General features: G+C 38.3%; 1 protein-coding gene across 2 annotated transcripts; it reads right to left on the bottom strand.

Annotated features, from left to right (window-relative positions):
* Nucleotides 1-1,504: 1,504 nt before the first annotated feature.
* On the bottom strand, nucleotides 1,505-25,702 carry DCUN1D2 (defective in cullin neddylation 1 domain containing 2). Of its 2 annotated transcripts, none has more exons than XM_054271978.1 (7): nucleotides 25,623-25,702; nucleotides 23,009-23,225; nucleotides 19,841-20,009; nucleotides 17,218-17,348; nucleotides 5,811-5,893; nucleotides 4,481-4,577; nucleotides 1,505-3,832 (listed from the first exon to the last, which is right to left on the bottom strand). In XM_054271978.1, the coding sequence occupies exons 1-7, from the start codon at nucleotides 25,623-25,625 to the stop codon at nucleotides 3,753-3,755; spliced, it is 780 nt and encodes a 259-aa protein (XP_054127953.1). In that variant the 5' UTR covers nucleotides 25,626-25,702; the 3' UTR covers nucleotides 1,505-3,752. The 2 variants fall into 2 exon arrangements, with proteins under 2 accessions (XP_054127953.1, XP_054127955.1); XM_054271980.1 differs by having other exon boundaries at nucleotides 23,009-23,405; nucleotides 25,623-25,654.
* Between the last annotated feature and the right edge of the window lie 135 nt (nucleotides 25,703-25,837).

The raw sequence follows: 25,837 nt of genomic DNA, 5'->3' as shown, positions 1-25,837 counted from the left end.
TCTTTCAGAAGGGCTGTGCCTTTTGGTGAGTGAGATGCTGGCTGGCATCAGCTGAGGGAAGTCAGTGGTGCTGATACTGAAAACAGGCTTGCCATGGTTCAACTCTCATCTGCAGCTTCACTGCCATAGGAAAAGACAAAACTTGTGCAACACCAAAGCAGCCCATGGTTGGTGAAAGCACTGGAGAAGGATGGCAGATAAAGGACAACTTATTTATTTTGACTTGAACTTTCAGAAGAAAATTAATGATAGGTGACTGCATAACTCTGAAGGTCTTTGCACAGATTTCTGAGTATCCTGCTTCTCCAACAGAGCTCAGAGCCAGGTCTGAGCAACACTTTCCTGCAATTACAGCTCCCACTGCCAGCACAAAGGAATGACACAAACTGGGGAGAGTCTGGTGACCAGCAGATACATGCAGTGAATACAGCACTGCAGCTACACATGTCAAGCCTCTTAAAAGCTTAACGGTGAGGTGACACAGATGACCAAACCAAATATTTATTAAGGCCATGTAAAAATTAAGGAGTTACATCCTTACCCCCCTTCTGGCTGGTGGAGTAGTAACACAAGAACCAAATAAATGAACCAGAAAACAGCAAGAAGAAACTCCTACTAGACCAAGACTTCCAAAGCAGAAAACTGACAAGAACCATATAGACATCTCACATACTGACTTCAATCCTTTGACAGTCCATTTATTCCTTTTTCCAGTGCCAAAAAATATACACACATGTACAGATTATTCAGCAGCAAATCTCCCAGGTGCATTGAATGAGCAGATGCCTGCAGGTTTGCTCTCCTTGGCATGACACCCATGATAAATTACATTTAAATTTAGAATTGGCAAGTACAAATCCTGTGGCTCAGTTTCAAACCAAACAACTTGGCACCAAGTTTAAAAATACATACAGCATATCTGTGAAGTAATACTGTATGCACTGAACAACTTGAAGACATCTGTACCATTTAGGATTATAAATTGAGCAGCCTAGGTGTTACCACTGTATCAGCTTACTTAAAATGGAAGTCAGAGTACCCTGTAAAGTGAAACTGCAGACAACAGTAAATGATTAAAATATGTAAGAAACTTGTAAGGTGAAAGCAGTTTATTTGCATTTTTTTATGACTGTTCAAGTGTGAAGGTGTTACTTCATACAGGAATGTAAAAATCACATGTGGTTTAAAACGGGTAGAGGAGCAGGAAGAAAAAAAGAAAAAGGAAAAGCATAGCAAACCTCAAAACCTGGCTCACAAGGATCAACTACTATCTCTGGAGTATTTTGCCCAGTCTTCCACTGTCACTGATGAAGGATTCCCCCAGGACTGAGATTTAAGAGTGTGTGTGTGTATATATGTACATGCACACACACTGAATCCTGGGCTAAGCATCCCTTCCTTCTTGCTCTGATTAACAAGGAAAAAACCCTCAACCCACATGCATTTTTGATGCTCTATTTATTCTAAAAGGTAGAAGGTTCATCAGAATGATTTGATGGAGCAAATGTTTCACAAGCTCTAGTGCTATGAAACTTCATTTACATCACATAGCAAAAAATTAAGCTACTTCTGATCAGTTATATTTTATCTATATATTTTAAATGGCAGCTGTGTGAGTAACAAGCATTCCATTGCTTCTGGCTAGGTAAATGCACTTGATGCTGTAAGATGTTACACATTCTGCAAAGCCTGTGGGACAGATACAGAAATGGCTTCTTTTGGGGAGGAGGCGTAGATAAATCAAAAGCAGTAAAAAGAGTATAACTGCTTCTAGCTCTCTGCTGACTTCTGTAGAATGCTTGGAGTCACACAAATGCCCTCCTAAAAGGATGCAGTCAGAAAGCAGCAGTTTGGCAGAGCCTCAATGGGTAACTGCACAGGAGCTCCAGGCAGCAGCGGGCTCAGACGCTGGCACCTGGTGGCTGCTTGGCCAGGGCTGACACTCACAAAAAGAGACAAATACTCATACCAAATCACTCACAGGGCATTTGTAACTCCCTTACTAGGCTGTTACTCAGAGAAAAAAATCATTAATTTGTTCCAATTTTCCCTCATCTTGCTTTTTAAATGCCATGCACAACTGAAATTCTAGCAAGTGGAAGAATAAAGGCAGTCTCTGTATGCAGCCTGTACACTTGTCCTTGTGCATTGTGTTGACATAATGCTTATATGAAACTCTAAATATTAGAGTTCAAGAGAATATTGTAAGCTTTTATACCCTGGCAACTATAAAATAAAAGAGTCTGCTGTCATGCAACACTTCAACGATCCAAACAGATATAATTTATATAACTTAATGCACTATTTTCTCCAAAATTCTTGCATCTATTCAGCCTTAAATACAGAAAATATATTGATCATAACTGTACATACTCTCTAGCAACTCTTCATTTTAACAGATTTGTACAGTGGCTATGACAAACTCATTTTGATGAGGTAGCATTTGCAAGAGCCCTGTGTGAAGACACGCTGAATAGTTTCTGGTAAAACCTTTTTGTGCTCAGACATCAGAAGACACTGATGAGAAACAGAAGACTGACAGCACTGTGCACATCATAATCAATGGCTGGCAAAAGGGGAGAAACAAGTGACTGAACAAATTCAGAAAACGGATCCAATTTCACCAGCCTTGAGATCACTGAAACTGCATTAATTTGCTTTTTAATCCCCTTAAATATAATTGAATGCACAACACATTCATAGGCATGAACACTTGTAATCATTAATTTGAAGTCTCCTTACCCCTAACTATTTCTCCACCACGGAAGCCAAGCAGTTAAGTCTTCAGGCTTACTCACATCTCTTTTCTGTGAGAAGTGCCAAGAAATGAATTTACAACTATGTTGCATTTAGCTAGAATTTATGATAGGTTTCAAGCTACAAATAAAATACATATTCCACCAGTTCATTATTAAAAATAAATAAAACACATAATTGGAGACTAACTGAATTATGATAACTAAACATGAATTATAAAAGCATCTTTGGTTGTTTAATGTCTGCTTTAAAATGGTTACTAAAAAAAGCTGGAGTTGCAACACAGCATAGAGCAGCAGCCTGTCCTCAGCAATGCTATTGTTACATGTCCAAGCACTTCAAGAAGAAAGATTAGGAAGTGAAATTCACTGGGAGAGAGCGAAAGGCTGGATGTAATCACTGTATACATCTAGGATGTGAATATACAAATTTAACATTTTGGCAATAAGTTAAAAACAAAACAAAAAAACCCATACGTTCATTTGTTTGGGGATATTTTACAATTCTGTATTAAGACAGATCCACAGAACTAACTTTTATAAAAATACAACATACTGCATAAGTTTTATTTATGGATTTAATTTATATACCACAAATACTGCTTTTAATATAAGTACAATATAATACATTTTTATTTATGTAACTGCTGGTGTTCACTTTGGATTATGAACTGAATGGCATGCTGTGCTGTCAAAACTTTAATAAAATGGCCTCTAGTTAAACTTCTCCAAAGTATAAAATCATGCAAAATCTACCTCCTATATGATACAACCAGTACAATAATTGAAGTCAATAGCCTACAAACAGTTTGGATCTTCTTGTTCTTGAAGTGTCCACACATCCGCCATCATTTTCTTTAGACAGAAAGGAGGAATTGCAGTTTCGTCTGCAGAATGTCATCATGACCACTGAAACCAGCACCAATGTGCAGTTATCACCTAACAAATCTTCATTACCCACTGCAGTTCATTTAGTCCAGATGAACAAATCTGGGGTTAGGAAGTTTTATGTTTTCCTCCTGTGACTACTGGTCGTGCATATTCCACAAAATCATCTATTAGAACAGGCCAGGCTCCTACAGAGAAATCAAGCAATTGAGAAATTAGCCAGCCATTACTAGCAGCAAACTGGTGTAGCCTACAAATACAAAGTATTAGAAGCTCATCTTGACATTCCTGGCCTTGTCTTTAACAGGCACAACCTGATAAAATACCTGAAAAAAACCCCTAACTAATAAATTCCACATTTGAATCTCTTCTTTCAGCAATAGTTCTTAAGACAACCAAAACATATTTAAAACACAGAACTCCACACTACTGCTATAAACATTAGCTGAAAGCAAAACCACGGCATTCTTATTATAGCCATTCAAATCTTAGGACTCATTTCTGCACACATTCCAAAACAGAATTAGTAACAGAGTAAACTGCATTTAGGGTAACAAAAACTTTGTACAAAATGTTTCACTCAGAGGTCTATAGCAAAACACTTTCAAATAATGTGCTCTATCATGGTATGACTGTATCTTTACCCCTGTTTTCAAATTACAGCAAACCAGTTAACCTTCTTATCACTACTATTTTGGCAATGACACTGTATTGGCAGCTGAAACTTTAAGGGTAAACAAATTAGGACACGAGGTAACAACATGTTCTCTTGTTCATTTATAGCAGTATTTCAATTCTGCTGTACCAATTTTTGAAGATACTCAGGTACTGCTTACCTTCTTCATCATAGTTGGACATATCATCTGCAATCATATTTCCAAAATCTAACAAAAGATTCCAAGTATCTTTTGGAATTGATCTTTTATGATGTTCCTGTACAGAGGAATAACAATGCTGTTCAGTCCAAACTACTTTCAAATTCCATAGCAGTATTTTATATTGACATGTATAGAAATACATCTATTTCAAACATTTCTTCACCCTCTTTATCTTAAAAAAACAATAACAGAAAGAAATCCATCTGAAAGACTTCCTGTTTGCTTCTTTCTCAGGTTGAAATCTTTTAAAGTATTTCTTCTCAACTAAGCATTCAGATTAAATATTTGTTCTAAAGTAACACACTTTAATACCAGGTCATAACTTGTAGATTTTTCTTCAGTTGCATCAATAGATCTGAATTTGGATGTCTGAAAATGTACTGAGGCAGTTAAAACATGAAATGGTTTCAGAAGCCCTCTTGATGAAACTGGTACCTTATTCAATGATTCAAATAAATATACTGCCAAGAAACTTAGAAAAAAACCTACAGAAAAATATTTCAAAAAGTGTACACCTTCCCTATTAAGCACTGGGGGACAAAAATACAGAAAGACTTTTGATTTCTCCTAAATTACAGATCAAAATATAAAATGAAGAAAATCAAGATAAATTTTATATTACGCAACTTCATTTTTCGTAATTATATAGACATGGCAAATGTAGAAACATGGATGAGTGAATAGGGTCTTTTACAAGAATATTTTTGAATTTCTAAGGTTTAATTTATGCATCTTTACTTCACTGCCCACAGAATTGCACTGGTAATAAGGAAACTGTCAAGATCAGTTCACTACTATTAGCTAAAAAATTAATCAACCTAATTACTCAGGCAAAAAATTTTGTGCAAAATGGAAATTCTCTTTCCATTAAATTCTGGTATGACTGATTTAAAAAGACCGAGCTTATCCATTAGTACTACAAAAGGCAGAGCATGGTAAAATACATGGCTGGCAATAATCACAGCTGTGATATTTTATCACTGACAATCAGCAGCACCAGATCCATCTACAATCATGGCTTCCTTTCATGCAGGAACTTTCCTAAGTAGGAGGGTACAGGAATAAGCAAGCAGAACACTATCACTTTGCTGCATCTTTTTGCATTCTTCTAAATTAGAAAGCCATAAAGAGAAGATTTGATTTGGCTTGATTTGAGACTATTTTATATCAGTTTTCAAAAAGGAAAAATCTCTTTTATCCCATCTTTTTGTTATTGGAAGCACACAGCCAGCAAAAACCAGACTACTGTGGAATAAGATAGGCAGTAAGGAATAAAGCACATACTTACCAACAAAAATTTATTCCAAAGATCTAAAAATTTAAACCTTCCTGACAAGACTAAATTCCAGTATGCAATTGCCATTTCAAGATCTGCAAGAGATAAAGTAACACGTAAATATTGCAGTACATTATAAGCAATAACCTCCTTCTGGTTAAACTATTAATGCTGCATCTAGTATATTATAATACAAATAAATAACATTCTTTCAAAAATCACTAAATTATAAGGAATTGTTTTCTACTCTCCCTGACCCAAAAGGTACAAGACAAGCAGTAACAGTATAGATTTTGTATTGAACAAAGTCAATAAAACTAAAATATGTTTGTCACCATCCACCACTGCCAGATTAAAGCTACTTTCAATCTACAGAAACAGGAACACTTAATGATAAATGTCTCTGCAAATCAAAAAAGAAAAATATACACACATGCACAAACATAGCAAATATTGATAGAAACAAACATTTAAATCCACACATGTCAACACCTCTTAATTTATCACATTTTGTACTCACTTGACTTTGAAGGGAATTTAGGGATATGAGGGGACGAAAAGAGCAATTTATCTGTGGCATTATCCCTTTCAGCAATAATTCTGGCATCATTCAGCGGACAAACACCTACACCCAGTACTGAAAATACAAGTCCAAGAAATCAGCCTTATTCTGCATCATGACCAGTGATCTGAGAGCAGGGTTCAAGGAAGATGCAGCACTGCCACATGCTCCAGCAGAAAGGCAGAAGCAACATTAGATGCAGCTTAAGGGTAGAAAGGATGTTTCCTTGAAGGCCTGTTTTCATCCTCAGCAGCTCACAATGCCTAATGGCTTTGGTGCTTGCGCTAAGTACACGATCACTCCTGGGAAACCATAACATAAGGCACAGCCTTTCTGAAACCACAGAAACATTTCAGCTTGTGCTTTCAGTATAAACAAAGTGTAAACAGAACATGAAGCTTAAGAGAAAGTACTGTGATAGCACATAAAACAGAAGCTCCACCTGCACCTACTAGAAGAATGGTTTTTGAAATTGTACATATCACACTACAAACCAAAGGACACTGCCACCTGAAATCAAGCTTCACAGCCGAAAGAGATGTTCCAGATTTTAACACAGCCATGCCATTAGAGTCCCTGTTTCAGACAGGGCTGGGCCCTGGATGAAGTGCAGCAGTTAAGATGCAGAGAAATGCAATATGCCTCTACCTATGGACACGGGGACAGTGCTGCCACTGTTTGTCCTACTATGGTCAGTGCTCTTCAGTACAGAACTTGAATTATGCTCTAATAAACTTCCTTCAGCTCTTCCTGTCTATGCCACCACACTTATTTTTCACAAAAAATATGAGGAAGAGAGTAATTAATAGCATTACTAGCTGCTTAGATATGCAGATTATTATTCTCATCTGTTACCCCAAATTAAAAGCAAAAATAATGAAAAAGAAACCTAATAGTTTCTGAACTCCACTGTGAAGTAACTGGCTTTGATCCCACTCACTCAGGCTTCTTTATGAAGACTCAACTTCTCCAAGCAAACCTTGCAAATCTTTCATGTGATAACTTTAAGCAAAATGCACATTAAAGAAATAACACCTTAATAGTTGAAAAGTTTATACCTCTGATGGAAATATTCCTTGGGAAAAAAAAGAAAGTACAGGTAGGGAAACAAAGATGATTAAAGGTACCACAAAAGAAGAGGTAAAAGGGAAAGAAGAGAGAACACTTCCTTGTTTTTTGTCAGTCAGTACTATGTTAAGGTGATTATTGCAAAATTGTGTTTAACACAATGCGTGTGAAATACTGCCTTAAGCTGACACTCGAGGGACACTGCGTACACATGTCTGCCAATGAATTCTCCTGCACAAAGACACAGAAGTTATTTGCTATAACATATGAAAAATGCAGATCCCACTGAGGATGCTGCTCTGTAGTGGATCAAACAGGTGCACACTGGAGCTGCTCTTCCCAGTAGGCACATGGAGGAAAGTTCTCATTTCAGTAAGATTTGCTAAAGGGGGGGAAAAAACTCCATACTTCTCATCTGGCTCAGTGTAATACCACAAAGCCATCAACTAATGTCACAGACATTTTTTCACAGAAATCCTTTCTTTGGGATTTGTCCATCTTCTGGGGAGCAGAGGCCCCAGAAGAGAATGTAAACAATGATTATCAGCTGCTGTGAAATGCAATAGGATGCACCTGTGATTGGTTCATGTTCCATGTGTACGGTTAAGGGCCAATCACAGGAGCAGCTCGGGGAAAGATTCCCTGGACACAGAACTTTGTTATAGATTCTTTTCTATTCTATTCTTAGCTTAGCAAGCCTCTGCAACTTCTCTTCTTATTCCTATCAGTATAGTTATAATGTCTTATATATCATATATCAATAAATCCAGCCTTCTGATCATCAAACAAGATTCTCATTCTTCTCTCACCCCAGCGACCCCCTCAGGTCGCTGTAATAAACTAACACAAGTGTTATTTGAACACAAGGACTAGATGGGACTATCACTTTTGGTAGTGCAAGTGCTAGTTTATGCAGCCTAAAAGTACATAAGCAAACTTGGCCTTTAGGCATATCCCCTGAGATTGTGGCAAACCTGCACTTCTGTTTGAAGACAATTCCCTGCCTAGGTTGAAAAATCTGGCATTGGAGAACAGAAGAAGAGGATTTTTCTGCTTTAAAGGGAAGACCTTTAGAGAGTTCAAGTCTACATTAGCATGCTGACAGTAGTATCAATAAACAGTACTGCTGTGGATCTGCTACAATTAGTGCTGCACTGATAGATACTGAAAAAAGAGAAAAGCCCTTATGCATTAGGGTTCTGCATTCCCACAGGAAGATGCTTTTGCAAGGCAAGAATTCCTCAGGCAGTCTCAGGAATACCTCTTTCAATGCTGTATAGATACAAAGGCATCATTACAATAAGAATCAAACTACAACTACAAAATATGCTGGGTTTTTTATACCAAAGTATATGCTACCTAATTATAGACCAATGATGTAACCTTAATAAACAGAAGAAGACAGATGCATGGATCAATTTAAAAGAGACTTCATTGCTAACATCCATTTTCATATCCAAAGCATGAAATTGCTAAAAGGTTGAAGAACATAATAAAAATCACATCATATACTGTACTACATATTATGTAGTTTGAGCCTTCCTTTCAACCCAAAAATATTTTTAGCATCAATATCTAGTGAGAGTTGTACGTCATGCAGACCCTTAAACAATCAGCTTTTCTCAATCAGAAATAGTACTTTGCATGCAGCATGATCTATTCTCAAACATTAAAACCTCATTCTAAACTGGCTTTTAAAAAAAAAACCTTAGCCTCTTCTATCCTGATTGAACAGAATAGTGGTACAAACAGCACAATTAATGCAGAAGGAGAAATACAGCCTGCGTCTACTTTTAAGATTTGACTAAATCTTGTTAAGAAAGGAAAAAATTTATAAGATTGCTGCATGAAAAAAATTAGAATCAAATTAAGTTCTTCATGCTATGATTTTGGACCAGGGCAATGAAGTCACTGCACACTAGAAATTAAGGAAGTGTGAAAACAAAAAGAGAAATAAGAGATAGCAAGGAATTGGCTGGAGAGCAGGATTTCTGAGGAACATGAAATGCAGCTGATTTACACCTGCTGTGCCAAAACCGCCCTCTGGGACTGCAGCACTCACTCATCATCCTCTGCCAAACAGAGCTTTCCAGCTCTCAGCCTGCCCCACCAAGACCTGCTCATACCAAGACCTTGTGTTTGAAATAGAGAGAATAGAATATTATCCCTAATTAATCTGAATTACTAATACAACTTTTCAATACTGTGTTGGAACTGATGCACAGGTAGGAACAATGGAAGCTGGTGTCCATCTGTCTCAACAACAGGACTATTATACCTGCCTGACCAACAAGCATCAAGTGAATACTTGCAAGATTCAGCGATACAATAAATTCCTTGTTTCCTAATTTCTGAATGATTTTTAAGTCTTCTTTGGCTTCGAAATTGCTAAGAACACAGACATAAGTGTTAGTTTCTTCTTTCCTAATCAGCAAAATAACAAGAATATACCATGAGGATTAAACCTAAAAATACTTAACTGAATTGCCAAAAGTTTAGAGCAAAATAGGCTGTAGTTGCAACTGGAAGCTCCCCCACAGAAGGCAGGCAGAAGGAGAAAGAACAAGTTGTGGGGGGGTGATACAAATACAGATCATGGCTGAAGTCAGGATCTAGCTGAGCTGGATCCACTCATCCCTGCAAAGGCATCAGCAAGGAGCTTCCCAGTGCCCTGTGTTAGGGGACAGACAGTGCAGTGTCAGGCTCAAGTGCCTGTGGTGGACAGGAGGAGTGGTAAAGCTCAGCACAGGCATTTCAGAGGAGCCCTGCACGGTCTGGCTGTGCTCATTGGCTCTGTCTCAGCATCTGCCACACTGAAGCAGCCTGGTTCCGTGCAGAACATTTCATGTTTATTGTTTATCAGTTTAAGCAAAAAACAGAAGAACTGCTTTGGAATGCAAGTTAGATTTAGGAGATGACTGTCAGAACACCAGCTTGAGTGCAGCCTAATGAACCTGATTGCAGCCCGTTCAAAAATCCTTTTGCCTCTCTGCAAATCTCTCCATGTACCATTCAGATAAACAACAACAGAAGACTTAAAGTTGACTGGATATTCATTTCCCAAACAAGGCCCAAACATGAGTAAAAGAATCAATGGGGCATTAGAAGAACTGGCATTTATGCCACACTTTTACTGATCAAAACACCTCTTCTATAAGTTTCCCTTAAACTGCTGGCATTTTCAACATGGAAAATGTGAACAAAAATAAAGCAAGAACCATACACATAAACCAAGGTCACTGGAACACCTAAAATACAGCATTTACAGACCTCTTACAAAATAAATATAAAATTCATTTACAGACCTCACTCAACTTCTTCCATGCACTCACTCCTACAAATTGCCTATCAATCTAATTCTTCATTGAAAGGGGAGGACATCTTGATAACTAGCTTGGGGGGAAGGCAGGAGTAAAATAAGAAAACAAAACAGAAAAAAAAAATCTTTCCCTAACGTCTAAAGATCTCTTCAAAGAATCTTGAGATACTGCTATGACAAAAGCCCAGCTGATGTTGCTTCAATTAAAAAGAGTACATTATACTCATCTGCTTATAGGAGAGGAAACCTCCTTGAAGTCCACATACCGGATGCAAAGATAGTCATTCTTCTGGTCTTGAGGTAATATCTGATTCAAGTCTGAATGCCCTCCTCATCTTTCATCTCTTGCTTGATCCCAGGAAACTGGCAGAGAGAAGGAAGCACAACCTTTTGAGCCAGCAAGCAGATGAAGGGATCACAAAGAAGTGATGAAGGACCCAATCGGCTTTTTGTTTCCATGTTGAAAGGTGAAGACCACGAAAGAATGCATTAAGCTCCTCCCTGGGGCTGAAACAAACTCTAACAAACTCCTGAGCAAGCCTTTTTGGGGCTCAAAGGGAGACCCAGTAAGAGAATCAAAGCAAGCATCAGGTTCAAAAAACAAACAACCAAAAAATGAGACAGAGCTAAGGCCTTGTTTAGAAAGTGCCCTTAGAAATCTGAACTGCTCTGTAGACATGACAAAAGACCTATAATCCTATTCTTTAATACACTTACCAACAAGATCTAGGATACAAAATTTCACTCAGATTGCAGTAGAAAAGCTGAATCTTGGGAGCAGAACGCAAGATAAAGCCCTCCGAATCTGCACTATGCAAAAATTTAAGATTTATTGCACTATATACAGTAGTAAGAACATGAGAAGTCAGATTAAAGACAGAATCACAGTTATCCATAATAATCACTTTTAAAGTCTCCTGGAAAACCAGATAACTTGATAAACTGCACCTTCAGAATACAAAGACAAAATGCAAATCAAGTTTAATATATCTAAATATTATGTACTCCAGGTCCCACACGCAGCCATTGAGATGGCACTGCTGTGCTGAAACTTGGCAGGTTTTTTTTTTCCTTTATTCTGTCCACCACTTACAGAGTCACAGTTTTAACAGTTATAAGCATCCACTGTCTTCTTGGATAATGATCAAATCTATTCAGATGTATCTGAAAGACACTCGACAGTTGAGTGCTTAGTAACATTCATCAGAACATCATTTTCTGCTTCAAGATCATCATGGCAGATCCTATGCACTGAGCTTTTGCCTCCTGCATCTCAAGATATCACCCTGGGGCACTGCTACTACTGTCACCTCTTTAAACAGCAACAGCCCAGGCTGGAGCATTCCACCTGGCAATACTGAGCTAACAAAAGTAAATGCAAACATTCGAGTTGGATGAGACCACAGCAACAACACAAGTCCTGCAGATACAAGGAGAAATAAAAATTCCCTACTGTCACCACATGAGCTGTGGAAAAGAGACTCCTATAAAAGGCAGGCCTATTTCTAGGAATGAGTATCGGTGTACTGAATTCTGTGTCTATTTTAGGGCATGAGAGAACAGATGTAACTTAGTTTATTGGAGAGGATTTCTTCCCATCTAATTACATAATGGCAGAATTTCTTGCATTGGTTTTGAGGGGAAGTGGAGAAGAAGAAATTAAAAAGCAAGGAAAGACAAGCTAGTTCAAAAATAGATAAAACACAGAACTACGCACACACTCCTACACTCCAAGACCACCTTCCTGGAGCAGAAACCCCTCTGAATTATGAAGACAGCTGTGTCAGGTATCATCTAAATTCTTCTATCACCACAAAAACTTCTAAGAAGGGCTTCTGTGCCTTTCTCTCCCCATCTTACAAATGGCAGCTGGTGTGATAAAAGATACTGTGTCCTGCTGATAATAACTCCAGAAAGTCTGGGACACTCACAGATTTTTTTTCCAAGCTATGCTCCAAGCAAAAAAGATCCAATGAAAACTGACAGTTATTTCAGAAAAAAAAACTTTTAGAAATTCCATCTTCAAGCACTGCTGCCCAAAGTGAAGCCAGATACAGTGAAATTCACCTCAGTATGCTGAAGCAATCTCAAACTGCTTCCTACCATGTTTGAAACTTCACAGTGGTCAAAGAAGTTCTGGAAGAACCTCAGGCATTCCCTGCCAAACTGGGAGAAAGTGACTCATCCCAGCAGGTCAGTCCTGATCTAACACTGCCCAATACTTAAGTAACTCAGATGGTAACAAAGAAAACGTCTGTTAAATTTGCAGCTTAGACAAAACCTGAAAAAAGTCTAACACAACAGAAGACAGGATCAGGATTCAAAATTATTTGGACAAATTGGAAAATCATGTGGATTTAAGAAAGAAAGATTTCATTAAAGAGAAGTGCAAAGTCATATGCTAATGAGAGTAATCAACTGCAGAAATGTCAGATCAGAAGGATCAGACTCAACTGGGTACATTGCAGTGCTGCAGAAACCCAACAGTAAAACAGACTGCAAACTGCAGACAGTATCAAACTTCAGCAAACTCAAAAGGATGTAAAACAAGAAGTAAAATATCTAAGACATATGGAAGGTTATCTGGCTTGTTTGGGTACTACATGACAAGAGAAAATTAGGTCAATTAGATTGCAAAGGAAATGAGTGTTGGAAGACAAAATTGCACTATTAGAGAGCTAGGAGATAAAATTTACCAGGGTAGTTGGTTTTACTCAGTCCAGAGACTAAATGAAGGTACCTACATAATCACTAACTATGTAAGAAATCATTACTCATTCCAACAAAATGTATGCTGCATATTTACTTTGGCTGGGTAAAGCATTAAACTGGAAAATTCAGAAGCAGAGATTTAACTTACATGGTAGAAAAAGAAAAAAAATTATTTAACAACAAGTTTAAGTAAACATGGACAAAGATGTATGAAACCTGCCATCAAAAATTTAAGATTGTATTTTGTGAAGGCAATGGCTCTCAGACTTGTTCAGCCACAGGACCAGCACAAATCAAAGCTCACATCTTATTAATACCTATTGAAACTGAAAAGGCAATTTAGTATATGCTGTAGCATACCACAGAGCATTTGGTTAGAAAAGAGTGTGCAAGAATTGATTTTGGTAGATGCTGACCTTGTCTAACATAAGGGAATACACTATGTAAGTATTTCTCTACCTTTTATATTTCAAGACCACCTGGCATATTAACAAGGAACCCATAAATCACTATTTCCTGGTGTTTTTCAGAGGAGAGGAGACAATAAATAAAGTAATAACGCTTCATATCACTTCTTAAAACATCAGATACAGATTTTTTAAAAAAGTAATCTGAAACGATGGAGCAGTGAGCATGACTCATAATCAAAGCATTGCTGCTTGAACATTTTAAAGATATTTCACTCATTTCTTATGGTTTCAATACGCTAAGATAACAAACAAGAAAAAACATTAAAAATAATAGTCTGCCTATCACAGACAAGTTTCTGGTAAGCTCTAGTCTCAAGAGTTATTTCTTTGGAAAAAAAAAGATGCCCTAGCACTTAGGCTGAAGGACCCAACAGAAGGGGTTTAATCGCTAATAGAAACCTTTTATAAAAGAAGATTTAATCTGCTAACATTAGGAATTTCTTATTTGTCCTTGGCACTATGTCAAACTTTGTTAGTTCTCAAATAGGCACATTTATAGGTTATGTGTATTTCCAAGAATCAAACAATATTCTTTTAGCCTACAGATCAGTCCCCTAACCAGTGAGCACAATTACCAGACTTGGTGATTTAAGCTCCCAGCCAAATAAGAAAAAGCACTGAATACTTCAGACCCTAGAAAATCACATTAAAATATTCTGTAACTGAAATTTAGGAAAGAATTCCTAGATTATTTCCACTTCATTAGTTCAAACCATTCACATTTATCCTTTACTTGACATAAACTTACAGACCTCTCAGTCTCCTCCAAGTTACAATTCACCACAAAGACTTTAAGACAAGCAGCTTGGGCAGGAGCTAGGCAGCATCCTGTATTGACTGAATGCCATCTGATGTGCACGAGGGGAAGGAGGAGAGGTGCTCACTGTAAGATGACCTAGACAGAGCTAGGCACAGATTTCCACCAGCTCAGATGGTAACAAATCTAATTATTCATTGGTTTAACTATCTGGACTTAATCAAAGTGAAGGCTCCAAAGTGAGTAGGACAGAAACAGACTTTGTACATGGCTGACATTAATTTCCACATCTCCTTGACAACAGAGCACAAAGTCATTGGACACAAATACCAAACAACCCTGGAGACAGGGAGCAGAGATGGACAGTTTCTCATTCCAGGAGAATATATGAAGTATACAGAGAAGAGGATGCAAAATTAAAAAAAAAAAAAAAAACCAAAAAAAAACCCCAAAAAACCACCAAAACCAACCTAAACCTGTATTAAATGTAGCTGAAGCAATTACAACTCTCAGCTCATACAAGCACCCCAGTAAAATAACTGGTGGGATTTTCTGCCTGGGTTACAACATACTGCTTCCTTCTGTGGCTATTACAAACACCTACCTGTAAATTTACTTTTTTCCTTCACCTCTTTGCTCCACTATGATGGATAATCCCTGTGAAGATTCCAACTCCAAACCTACACAGTGCTAAATTTTATTTGGGTAAGGTATCACTGGCCTCTATCACTCAAAAATGTCACGTTATTCCATATGTTTGCTCAATAGTCTCTCTCTACTCAACCTATGGTGATCCAAGAAATGGGGTGTATCTCCACTGAAGTAAGAAAAGTGGCATCTGCTTAAATTTCTTTACTATCTAGAATCATCTTAGCAAAACCAGAAAAAGTCTGATGAAAGGTGCCACCAATATACTGCCGTGTAAGAACTAAGTAGTAGAAATTAAGAGACTACATATTATTGAAATTACTAAAATTCCTGAAAACTGAAATCAGCTACAGTACCCACCAACTCATTCCACAGTTTAAGTTTTACTTCAGTTTTTGCATTTCTTACTTTCTCCTGCTAATAGAGCAACTCTTAATGCAAGAAGGAACTTTGGAACTTTCTGGCAATAAAACATCTTTTTTACACAACAGAGAAGACAGACTTATAAATGAAAGGTCCCCCAATACTGAATAAAAAGTAGTACTGGAAAACAAGTCAGTTTCCTCCTCGTGTCAAATAAACAGTACATTCAGTTCCAAATGGATTGTGCTGCCTCCCCATATCCACTATTCATACAGGCTTAGGTGAAAAGCTTTTGAAATATAAGGTGAAAAGCTTTTGAAATATTTACCTTTCCTGCAATTTGGAAGTACTAAGCTTTGTTAATGAAGACTAGCTAAGGGATAGAATCCTAACCAACCTCACAGAGGCACTACAAGACTTCTTCATTTTTGTGTCAGTAAAAGTGGCATGTGAGCCATGAGAGAGTGACAGATGAAATGAAAAATGGAAGTGCTGAAAAAAAAAATGAAGAAAAATACAAACTGGCTAAAAGTTGCCCATAGTTTATATATAAACAAAAAAGATTATACCAGGAAAGACAATAGAGATTATTCAAAGTCAAGAATGTGGAACAGACACACCTGGTTGAGGAGTAAATTGATATTTCGCTCTCCTAAGAGTTCTGGAGAAACACATTCATAAACTTTCCAAGTAACTTAGACACAGATTTAAAGTGGCTATGCTAAAAAAAGAAAAAAACCCCAAACCCTAAAAAAACCCAACAAACCACTTCCTCTCACACAGAGCACAAAGAACAGGGATGATGGTACAGTGCTATTCTATATACAAAACATTAATTCCTTCCTACATGGGATCTTCTGAAAGTGGACATAAATTTGAAGAGAGTGGACTTCATCTTACTGGTTTTTTTCATCTATTCACAAACTAGATATTTTTGATTTGAAGAAATAAATGGAATTTAAATGGTGTATCAGTTTTACTCCAGCAATACAAGGCATGGACTGGGACAAAGCTCCAACTTAATGAAGAATAACACTTTAATGCTATATAAACTATGCCTGTTTTTACTCACTAGTTTTAAACCAAGTCCATAACGCTCTTTTTCTAAACTTTACATAAAAACTGAGCTAAAACTAAAGATTTTAAGGAGAACAGTAACTTTTGCCCAATTTTCTCCCTATTCCTGGGCTGATATGGACATCTTGTTTCAGCAGTTCTTAACATACAGAACTCAACAGCTCAGTATTTAAAATAAATAAAGTCTGACAAGTCTTGAAGAACTGCAGGAACTTCACTTGACAAGAGGTGAGAGAACATCAATACTGGCAGAGAACCCCATTAAATTATCTGTACCAAGGGGATGTGAATAAGAGATTAAATGAAAGAAGATGGGAAAGAGAAATCAGTGAAAGAAATCAATAAAGAGTCTACTATACAATTGCCAATGAGAATATTGTAGTACTGGAAACATTTGGAAGACTTGACTGACTGCAGACATTTTCTCTTTTTTTTCTACTTACCTAGACCTTTTTGTCCAGGATTTTTAGCAAAGTTAAAAGTAAACTGATAAAAATCTTTGAACTTTGCTGGATCCTTTAGGTCTTGTTCCAGTCTCGGCAATAGAGCTTTTAGCTTTTCTGTGGTGTCACACCTGTTCAAAAGAGATTACATTATTTGCATTTATTTAAAATTTCTTCCTACTTTCCCCATCTTTTTATGGTTTAGTTTAAGAGAAAAACAAAACAGTGGTTAAGACAAAAGTTATTATCTTTGTGGATAGCATTCTGAAAAATATAAATGCTCATGTGCCTTTACTAAAGAATTTTAAGTGGAACACTGTATACAGGCATCCATTAGGTACACAATGCAAACAGGTTTCAGTGGTTTAACTTCTTTTCTATCTCTTGATGAATTTCTGAACAGATGCTATTCTGTTCTTAAAGAACACCCAACCCTCACTGAACTCGGTTACTCCTTCCCCTGAGACAGATGCTGTAACACAAGTGTGAGGTTTTGCTTTAATCTAGACAGACAATGCTTATTCCCTACTCTCCTGAATAAAGAGCTTCACACTACCTTTTCTACAGTTCATCTTAACATTTCAGGACTTTCCAACCAAATGAAGTATTATTTGCAGTCATTCTCTCCCCATCATAGAACAATTGAGAATAAAACTGAGGAATAAAATAAGCCCTGAATGATAGCCTGAAGGCTGGCAAACTATTGAACAGCCTGGCACAGGTAAGCTAAGACAGAATCAAGTTACTGAAATTCTAAGAGAAACACATCCCTGAATAACACCACCAAAGCATTTTCAGTGCAAACACCTGATCTGAGAAGTCACACTTTTAAAAGGGAAAGTGTTTCTGCCACAACAAGGCATCAAATGAATATGCAAGGTTCACAAGGACAATACCAATATCTTGAATTGTACCTAGAAACTCAAAGTGAAGCAAAAGGGTTTTAAAAGAAGCAGTATCACAACTGACACTGTGTATTTGAAAGTTCCCCAGTTAAATGTTTGTATTTATTCTAAAGATTCAAGAAAAATTCTGTTAAAGGATGGGTAACTATAACAACATCCATAAAACACGAATGCAGTTTTAACTGTCTTGCATGGTACAGATAAAAATAAGTACCTTTCTGGTCTCCAGCAGTACCTGGCAGAGAAAAGAAAGAATTCTGCCAACAGTCTTCAACTGAGAAGCTCAGTTTGGGAGCTTCTTCTAGGGACTTGATCTAGGCAATAAATATACTTTCTCATATGTATCCTACAGATGCTATGTGATCTAAGCCTCAGGGAATGTCTTTCCCTTTGACTGCTCACTTGTGTTCATTGCTAAAAACCACAGACACTGTGCCTCCAAGTATGTAACAAAATCATTCCAAATTCTCAGTAAGTGCTGTGGCAAGCAGGCACAGCCATATTATGCTCCTAAGAACAGCTGTTGCTCCAAGAACAGGTGGTTTAGCAAAAGCTTTTTAATCACTTCCATGAAAAAAAAAAAATTACAAAAGCTGGCAACCTTTAATATAATAGCATGAGCACTTAATTTCTGACCATGGTTAGAAAATCATAATTATTCTTGTAATTTCTACCCAAAGCTACCCAGTGGGAAAAAATAAAGCAGTGAACATCAGACAGTATCAGAAGTTACTTCATCACAATTTCCTAAAAAGGAAAGTTTAAAAAGAAATCAATAACTGATGAGGTCAGTAACATCAGACTGCTACAATCTCTGCTCAAGAAACAACCACCACATTTCCTGTAAGTTAGTCTGTCTTAGAAATGCATTGATTAAGGTGCCATTCTAAGAATGAAATTGTTTATCCACAAAAAAGAGGAATAAGTAACAAACTGTACTTATCCACCCATTTAATGCAATCTGTTGAAAAGATTTGCTATCTCTAAATATTACAAATGCTGCTCCTTTTGCAAGGAAAAGTTATACACAAAATATTGTTTTATGATGATATATGCTTGGCTTTATTGGTAAGCAGAGACAACGTTCAAAGTCTATTGTCCAGCACAGCTCCATAAGCCAGAAAGGAATTTTTTATCAGATACAGCACAGTTGGACCAATGGTTTCTTCAACCAGTATCCTCATTTTTATTTCAATTCCTCATAGATATTTTATACAAATGAAGTATCTAGTATGAAAGAGAGGAAAGTAGAGGTGGTAAAATGGACAAAAAGAAAGATGGGTCCATTTGTTGGTGGCAAGGGAAAGAATTAAAGGCTCTTTTCTGTTTTCCTATTTCCTTTCTGCTTCAACACTGACATTTTTTACCCTTCATACACCTCCAGTGAATTTCAGTTTTTAACAGCAGGAGGTCCAACTCAAATCCTTAACACAAATATGCATATGCTTACTATGAACTACATAAAAAGATACATGAATCATCTGCCTCCCTTGCTGTACAAGTAAAAATTGTTTTGCTTCCCCCCTGCTGTGGTCATTATGGCTTTGCAGTAAAGCATCAATTCAAGGAAGACAAGACACTACAGGCATTTTGCACCTGTTAAGCTTGGCACTAGCCCCAACAGCTTTTTAAAGCTTCACACAATTTAAGTGAAAATGTTTTGAACAGAAACATGGTTTGGGCTCTACATTACAAACTATGCAGAAATGGATACTTACCCCAACTCTGTCATGCCATCAATAAATTCCTTTTTACTGAATTCACACTGTGTGGCTGCCCTGAATTTCCATGCCACAACCAGAACACTGATACTGGCTGGGTCCAGGCTTAAATCATCACAGAACTGCTGAATCCCATCAATGCCAATTTTATTTTCATCTTGTGGGTCTGCAGTTCAAAATACAAATAAGAGAATAATTATTTATGAAACATATTAACAAATTATCATCTGACAGCTCTAATGTGCTGCATAATACAGGTATTCATTTTTTCATAACCTTCACATGAAGTCTAGATATTTTTAAAAGAGAATCAGTAAATAGATTAAGTATTCTGTAAACTTACAGAGAAATTGGTTTGCAATTTCTCCTGAACTTCCCTGCTGACATCAACTAAATAATTTTGTTTTCCCTTCACAATCCACTTTAAAAGATTTGAGTTAACTCAGAGGATGCTGCCTACATTTAGAAACAGTAAGGGTGATAAACACATCAAAATGTACAACATATTTATATTGGTCAGTGTGCATTAAGCTTAAAAAAAAACCCCAAACCAATCCAAAATCAAGTCCAACAAAAACACACCTATCACATTAGACCCTTGATTTTTTTTTTCCCCTGATAGTGACATATGGGTATCCACTATAGCTACTTAAAGACCATATTCAAACATTTTGAGGGTTTAATTAAAAGTCAGGGAAATCACCAAAGCATTGTTCAAGCAATGCCTTAGCATAACAGAGTCTTAAGCTAACTCATACAATTTAGTACAAGTGAAACAAAGTATTTCCCCAGTACTACCTTTCTGAATGTTGGTAGATGCCTTATAATAATTCTGTAACAAATTTCTCTTTTAAAAAGGCCTCCAAACAAACAACCCCCTGCACATAAACTTAGATAATTGGAAAAGAAAAAAACCAATTGAAAACAAAAGAAAATAAACCCAAACCTCTAGTTTGCAAAGCTTGAGACTTTACAAACCACAAAACAGTCTTTCCCAGCTTTTGACAGGAAGACATTTCAATATCATAAGTCAGGCTATGTAAAAGAAGCATCTCTTGAGAAGATTTAATACTAACTTCTTAAATTGCTACCATTTTCAACCATGCCATTTTAAAGTCCTGATCCAAGAAGTTGATTTAAAAAAAAAAAAAAAAAAAATCAAGCCCAGATAAATCCTTTAGAATTTTATTTTAATTCTTAAGCTAAGATCTCTTTTACTTTTCCAGCCAATACTACAGTGAAAGAAATTGCAAATTCCAGAAAGGAAGTTAATTTGGCAAACAGACTCACATCGATAAAACCAAGAATTACACCCATGGTATAATTCAGGGACCTTTGATCCCAAATAACAAGTAAATATATCTATTCAACTACTTCTAAGACATGTAAAACATTTATTGTGTATTTGGGGAGTAATTGAAGAACTGAAGGCAAGATGTGCACTGTCTTGAAATCAGTGGAAAAATTCTGGTGGATTTCAACAAGGACTTTTCATCCCTATCATATTTCACCTCATCCAGGCAACTAGTAACAAAAATGCAGTGGTTGTTTTGACAGAGTTGCTCAACAAACAGGTAGGAAAACAAAGAAAAAACAGCACAGAAAAAGACATTTCAGATTTCAAGTATAGCCCACTATTCTATAGGCATTGTAGAACAAAGGAATCCCTTATTGTTAAGGGGCCAGTGACTCAGTTTTAAGCTTGATATGAATCAAGGTAAGGTGCTTAACTAAAACTTTTATAGTCTTCTGTCAAATCATGCGAAAGTTTTTAATGTTTACACCTTCAGTTTTTATATGCCAGAACTGTAAAGGTGTGCTGCTAACTAAAACACTGACATAACCTGGCTAGACCTGCTTTCACCCAAGTCAAATGGTGCAGTTTGCCACTGCTAGAACTTTGTAAATAAGAAGTATCATTTGTGACAATCTTCTTCATTTCAGATAGTCTTAACAGCATTTATGAATTTGAGTATTTTTGACTCAGCAATCTCCAAGACTGACATTCAAGGAGCAAACAAAAGATTCAGATGTATGCATATTGCTACATAGATAAAAACATTCACATAGGCATATATAAACCAAAATATGGTTCTCTGAGTTTTGTCTCTGGGTAGCCTCTTTGTCCCTACATAATTCATTACCACACAATAATGAAGTATTAAAGAATCCCTACACTTAAAATAGAACAGATTATGCAAAGAACAAAAATGGTGGAAACAGTAACATAAAAAATGATGAAGTGCACACAAAGCATGCCATATATTTCAATTGGAAAAATACATAAAATCATAGTTGGGTAGTGGTTAAGAGTTCATGTTTTCAAACATGAGATGTATGGATTTCAACAGGAGCTAGCAAAGATTCCAGCCTGCACTGCTCCCACATGAACAATGCACACTCATGTCAGATGGCCCCAGCTCAGCAAGCTGAATCACATACTTTATTATATTTAAATGCCTATTTTTTTTGTTGTTCTTTTTAACAATGGCATAAAACGAAACTTAGAAAAGAAACAACTCCGCCTTTAATCCACTTTCCTGTGGTTTTCCCTCCAAACCTCTCTGACACATCACTTTTGCTGTAATATGCCAGCATGAAGGAATTAAATAAGGCTGTAGTATCTAGTTTTTGAGTTATTTGACTGTTTTGTCACACTCCTAGCTGTAACATTATCTGAAACATTTTTGATTTGAATGTATAGAAATATTACTGTCTCTGAACAGAACTAATTCCCCCAAATATTAGCATAAGAACAATATGTATTATTTTGCCATGGGAAGACCATCATACACATTTAAGAGTGGCTACTGGCAAAAAAATCATGTAAATTGCATAATAAACTTTGCTACAATGTTGACAGCTGGCACTTTTTCCTCACTGGAAGTTTAATTTCCTACTTTTAAAGCCTACAGATATCTCCACAGAAGTTGTGTACAGATCATTAAGAGCATCTAAAACCTTTTTTCACTCTTATCTTATTACTATAAACACACAGTGAGAAGCAAAAGCTAGCAAGCTTTACTGAAAACTCCTCAAGAATGGTAGTGGGCAAAGCAGAAAAAGTTCTCACATAACATAATTTAGAAAAAAACAAAACAAAATCCACAACAACAAAAACCCCAAGCTGACCAACAAAAAACGCACCAGAAAACGAAATCTTACCTTTGTATCGATTATATAATTGTTCTAATTTCTTCTTGTCTACTGAATTTTTCATGGATTCTTTGTAGTACAAGTCTGGATTCTGGAAGTAGTTGTCTGTTGCCACTTCTAGTTTCCATTCATTCTGTGTTAAGCAGTATATAGCAGTCCTTTCCCCAGCCTGGGTAAATGCCATAAACTGGCGCACCTTGTCCTTCTGGGACGATTTAAGTTTATGCTTTGGGATGCAAAAGAAGCAGGAAAGCCAATGAAGCTAATCCAGAAGTTTGTTTCAGCATTCTACTACTAATGCCTAGCTTTTAAAGATTTTAGTTTTCTTGTTGATGACAACTTTCACTTCAGAATTACAGGAAGACAAAGCCTTGTTCTTCTGCAGTTAAATAGACAGCATTTTCTTCTTAAAATTGAAATGATAGCATCTATATATACATTTTTAGCAGCACATATTCTGTCAGTAACAAACTTGTATTTCTGCTTTATTGCTCACATAGGCTGACGTTTTTTCTGTTCTGTAACAGCAGTAAACACAAGTTTCGTCATATTACAATATGGTTATCTTCTGAAAGATATGCCTAGTGGTTATAAAAAAGAGAAATTAAAAGGTGCAACTTACAGATTCTTAAATTCTGTATAAGTCCATACATGGAGAAAAAAATACCCAAGAGATTTCCTAATATTTTCTTAGCAACAATTAACAATGCAAAGTTTAATCAGTCATCAGCTGAAAAAGGCAGAAGCATTTGTCATATAATTATGTTATAAAACACTGTCAACAGAAGACATAAGGCAAAAATAAAATAGATGAAATGGACACATTGGAGACTGCTGAATGTTACAATGAAACTATAAGATTGCTGTAAATGTGATCTAAAACTTTATTGTGTTAGTAGTATAAATGTATTTTTCAAAGTTTAATTGAACAACAAAAAAGCCTATTGCAGTGGTCTGCAGGAATTAATATGATGCTTCGCTCAATTAAAGCAACCACACGGAGACAATATCCCCAGACTTCTGGAACACCCCAGAGGTAGGAATGGGCATTTTATAGGGAGAAAATTTGCTAGTAACATATTTCAACATTATTCTTTACATGAAGTTGGAAGCAGAAGGAGATAGCTTAAGTCAAACTCTGTTTTTTATTATATTCTGTACTTTCCAATTTTGTTAAACCTTACTTAACACATGTTAACACTGGGCCAACAGTTAAGCTGAGAAGTTTGTATGAATTCCCCACTACAGCTTAAATAGTCAGATATAATGGAAAATTTACATGTCTCTTAAAAGAGAACCGGATTCTGACCCAGTGAGGAGTAAACATGGGACCATCTTTCAGCTTACTTTTTATCTCTTGTCCCCATATGGACGTCTTGACTATAGATGGTCCTGAGACAAGAAACACATCATGTAAACAAGATAAGGATTTTGGTCTTTCCGACAGGAGTTTTCAATCTAATATAAGAAGAAACATGCCAGGTTTCTTTTTACACAAGAAATGTGTACAATGGGAGGAAAACCGTGCAAAATATAACTACTATATACTTTGGTAAGTAAATAACTAATAATCCTTTGGCTGCAAGCTCCAGCCTGCCTCCAAATTTTCATGAAGGTCTAGCTAAGGGAGTCCCTGCACCTAGACCTTCCTCAGTTACATAAACTTCTTCTGGGCAACAAACTTAGCGATAATCACTTCAAAACAGAGGGCTCTGCCAACAACGCCAAAGCAAACCCCGCGTCCCCTTTCAAGCCTAGCTAACGGCAGGCATTTACGGATATTTTCCAGCGGAATATAACACTGAATTATTTGAAGCGATAGGAAGCACACAGGGCTCTCCAGCCCCCTGCCCTGCCACGTAGCACGGTTCGCGCCGCTCACCCGCGGCCGGTGCCTGCGGCGGGAGCGGCCCCGCGCACCTTCCCGGCCCGGGGCGGCTCCGGAGCTCCGTCCCCGGCGTGATCCCTCGCTGAGGGCACCCGAACGCGGGTGCGCACCCCGCACCCAGGCACAGCCCGGCCGCGCTTCTGGAGCCCTCTCCCAGCGCTAATGACACCGTACCGCACACCCCAGGGGAGCGCTGGAGCTGCTGCAGCGGCACCGGGAGAGCCCTTCCTTCCCAACACAGCCCGGGCCGACCCCGCCACCGCGACCCAGCAAGGGACTTGTACTGCACCTTTCCCACCGCCTCCGGCTGCACCTGCCGCGTCCCGCGGCGGGGAAGGGGCCGGTGGGAGCGAGGGACTCGCAGCTCCGGTGACCTGCCCCGCCAGCCCAATCCCAAAAAAGGGAAAGGTACGCGCTGCGCCGGCTGCCTGCGCTCGAAATACCCGCGGCGGGGTCCGACCCCCTCCCTTCCCCCGCCGCCCCCGGTGACCTTCCCCGCTCCCGGCTCGGCGGAGGAGGCGGCGGGAGAGCGACTCCGCTCGGGGGGTGCGCGTCCCCGTGTCCCCGCGCCGCTCGTCCTCCCGCCTGGCGCCTCCCCGGGCAGGGCAACGGGACTCGGCGCGGCGGGAGGCGCGGGGGCGCTCGGCTCGCCGGCCCGGGGGTGCCTGGGGCTTGTTCGAGGCTCCCCCTCCACGGTTTCGCCGCCTCCCCTCCCCCCGGGCTCGCACAACCTACCATTTTATCACCGGCGCTCCCACCAACTTCACCGCCCGGCGCCGCCTCCCGCGCAGGCGCGCACCGGCCCGCCCGCGCCGCCTCCCGCCGGGGAGCGCTCCGGGCCCGGGCCGCAGAGGCGGAGCGCGGGGTCGCGGTGCGGAGCCCACAGCGCTGCCGGGGGAGCGGCGGCGGCCACGGCGCTGGGGCAGCTGCGGGGCCGCGGCTCCGACTAC

Source organism: Melozone crissalis, unplaced genomic scaffold, assembly GCF_028551555.1.
Source record: "Melozone crissalis strain CALT ecotype California unplaced genomic scaffold, PUWL_Pcris_2 ptg000013l_1, whole genome shotgun sequence".
NCBI lineage: Eukaryota > Metazoa > Chordata > Aves > Passeriformes > Passerellidae > Melozone > Melozone crissalis.
Note: the sequence above shows the minus strand (reverse complement) of the source record. Positions and strands in the feature narration are given on the sequence as shown.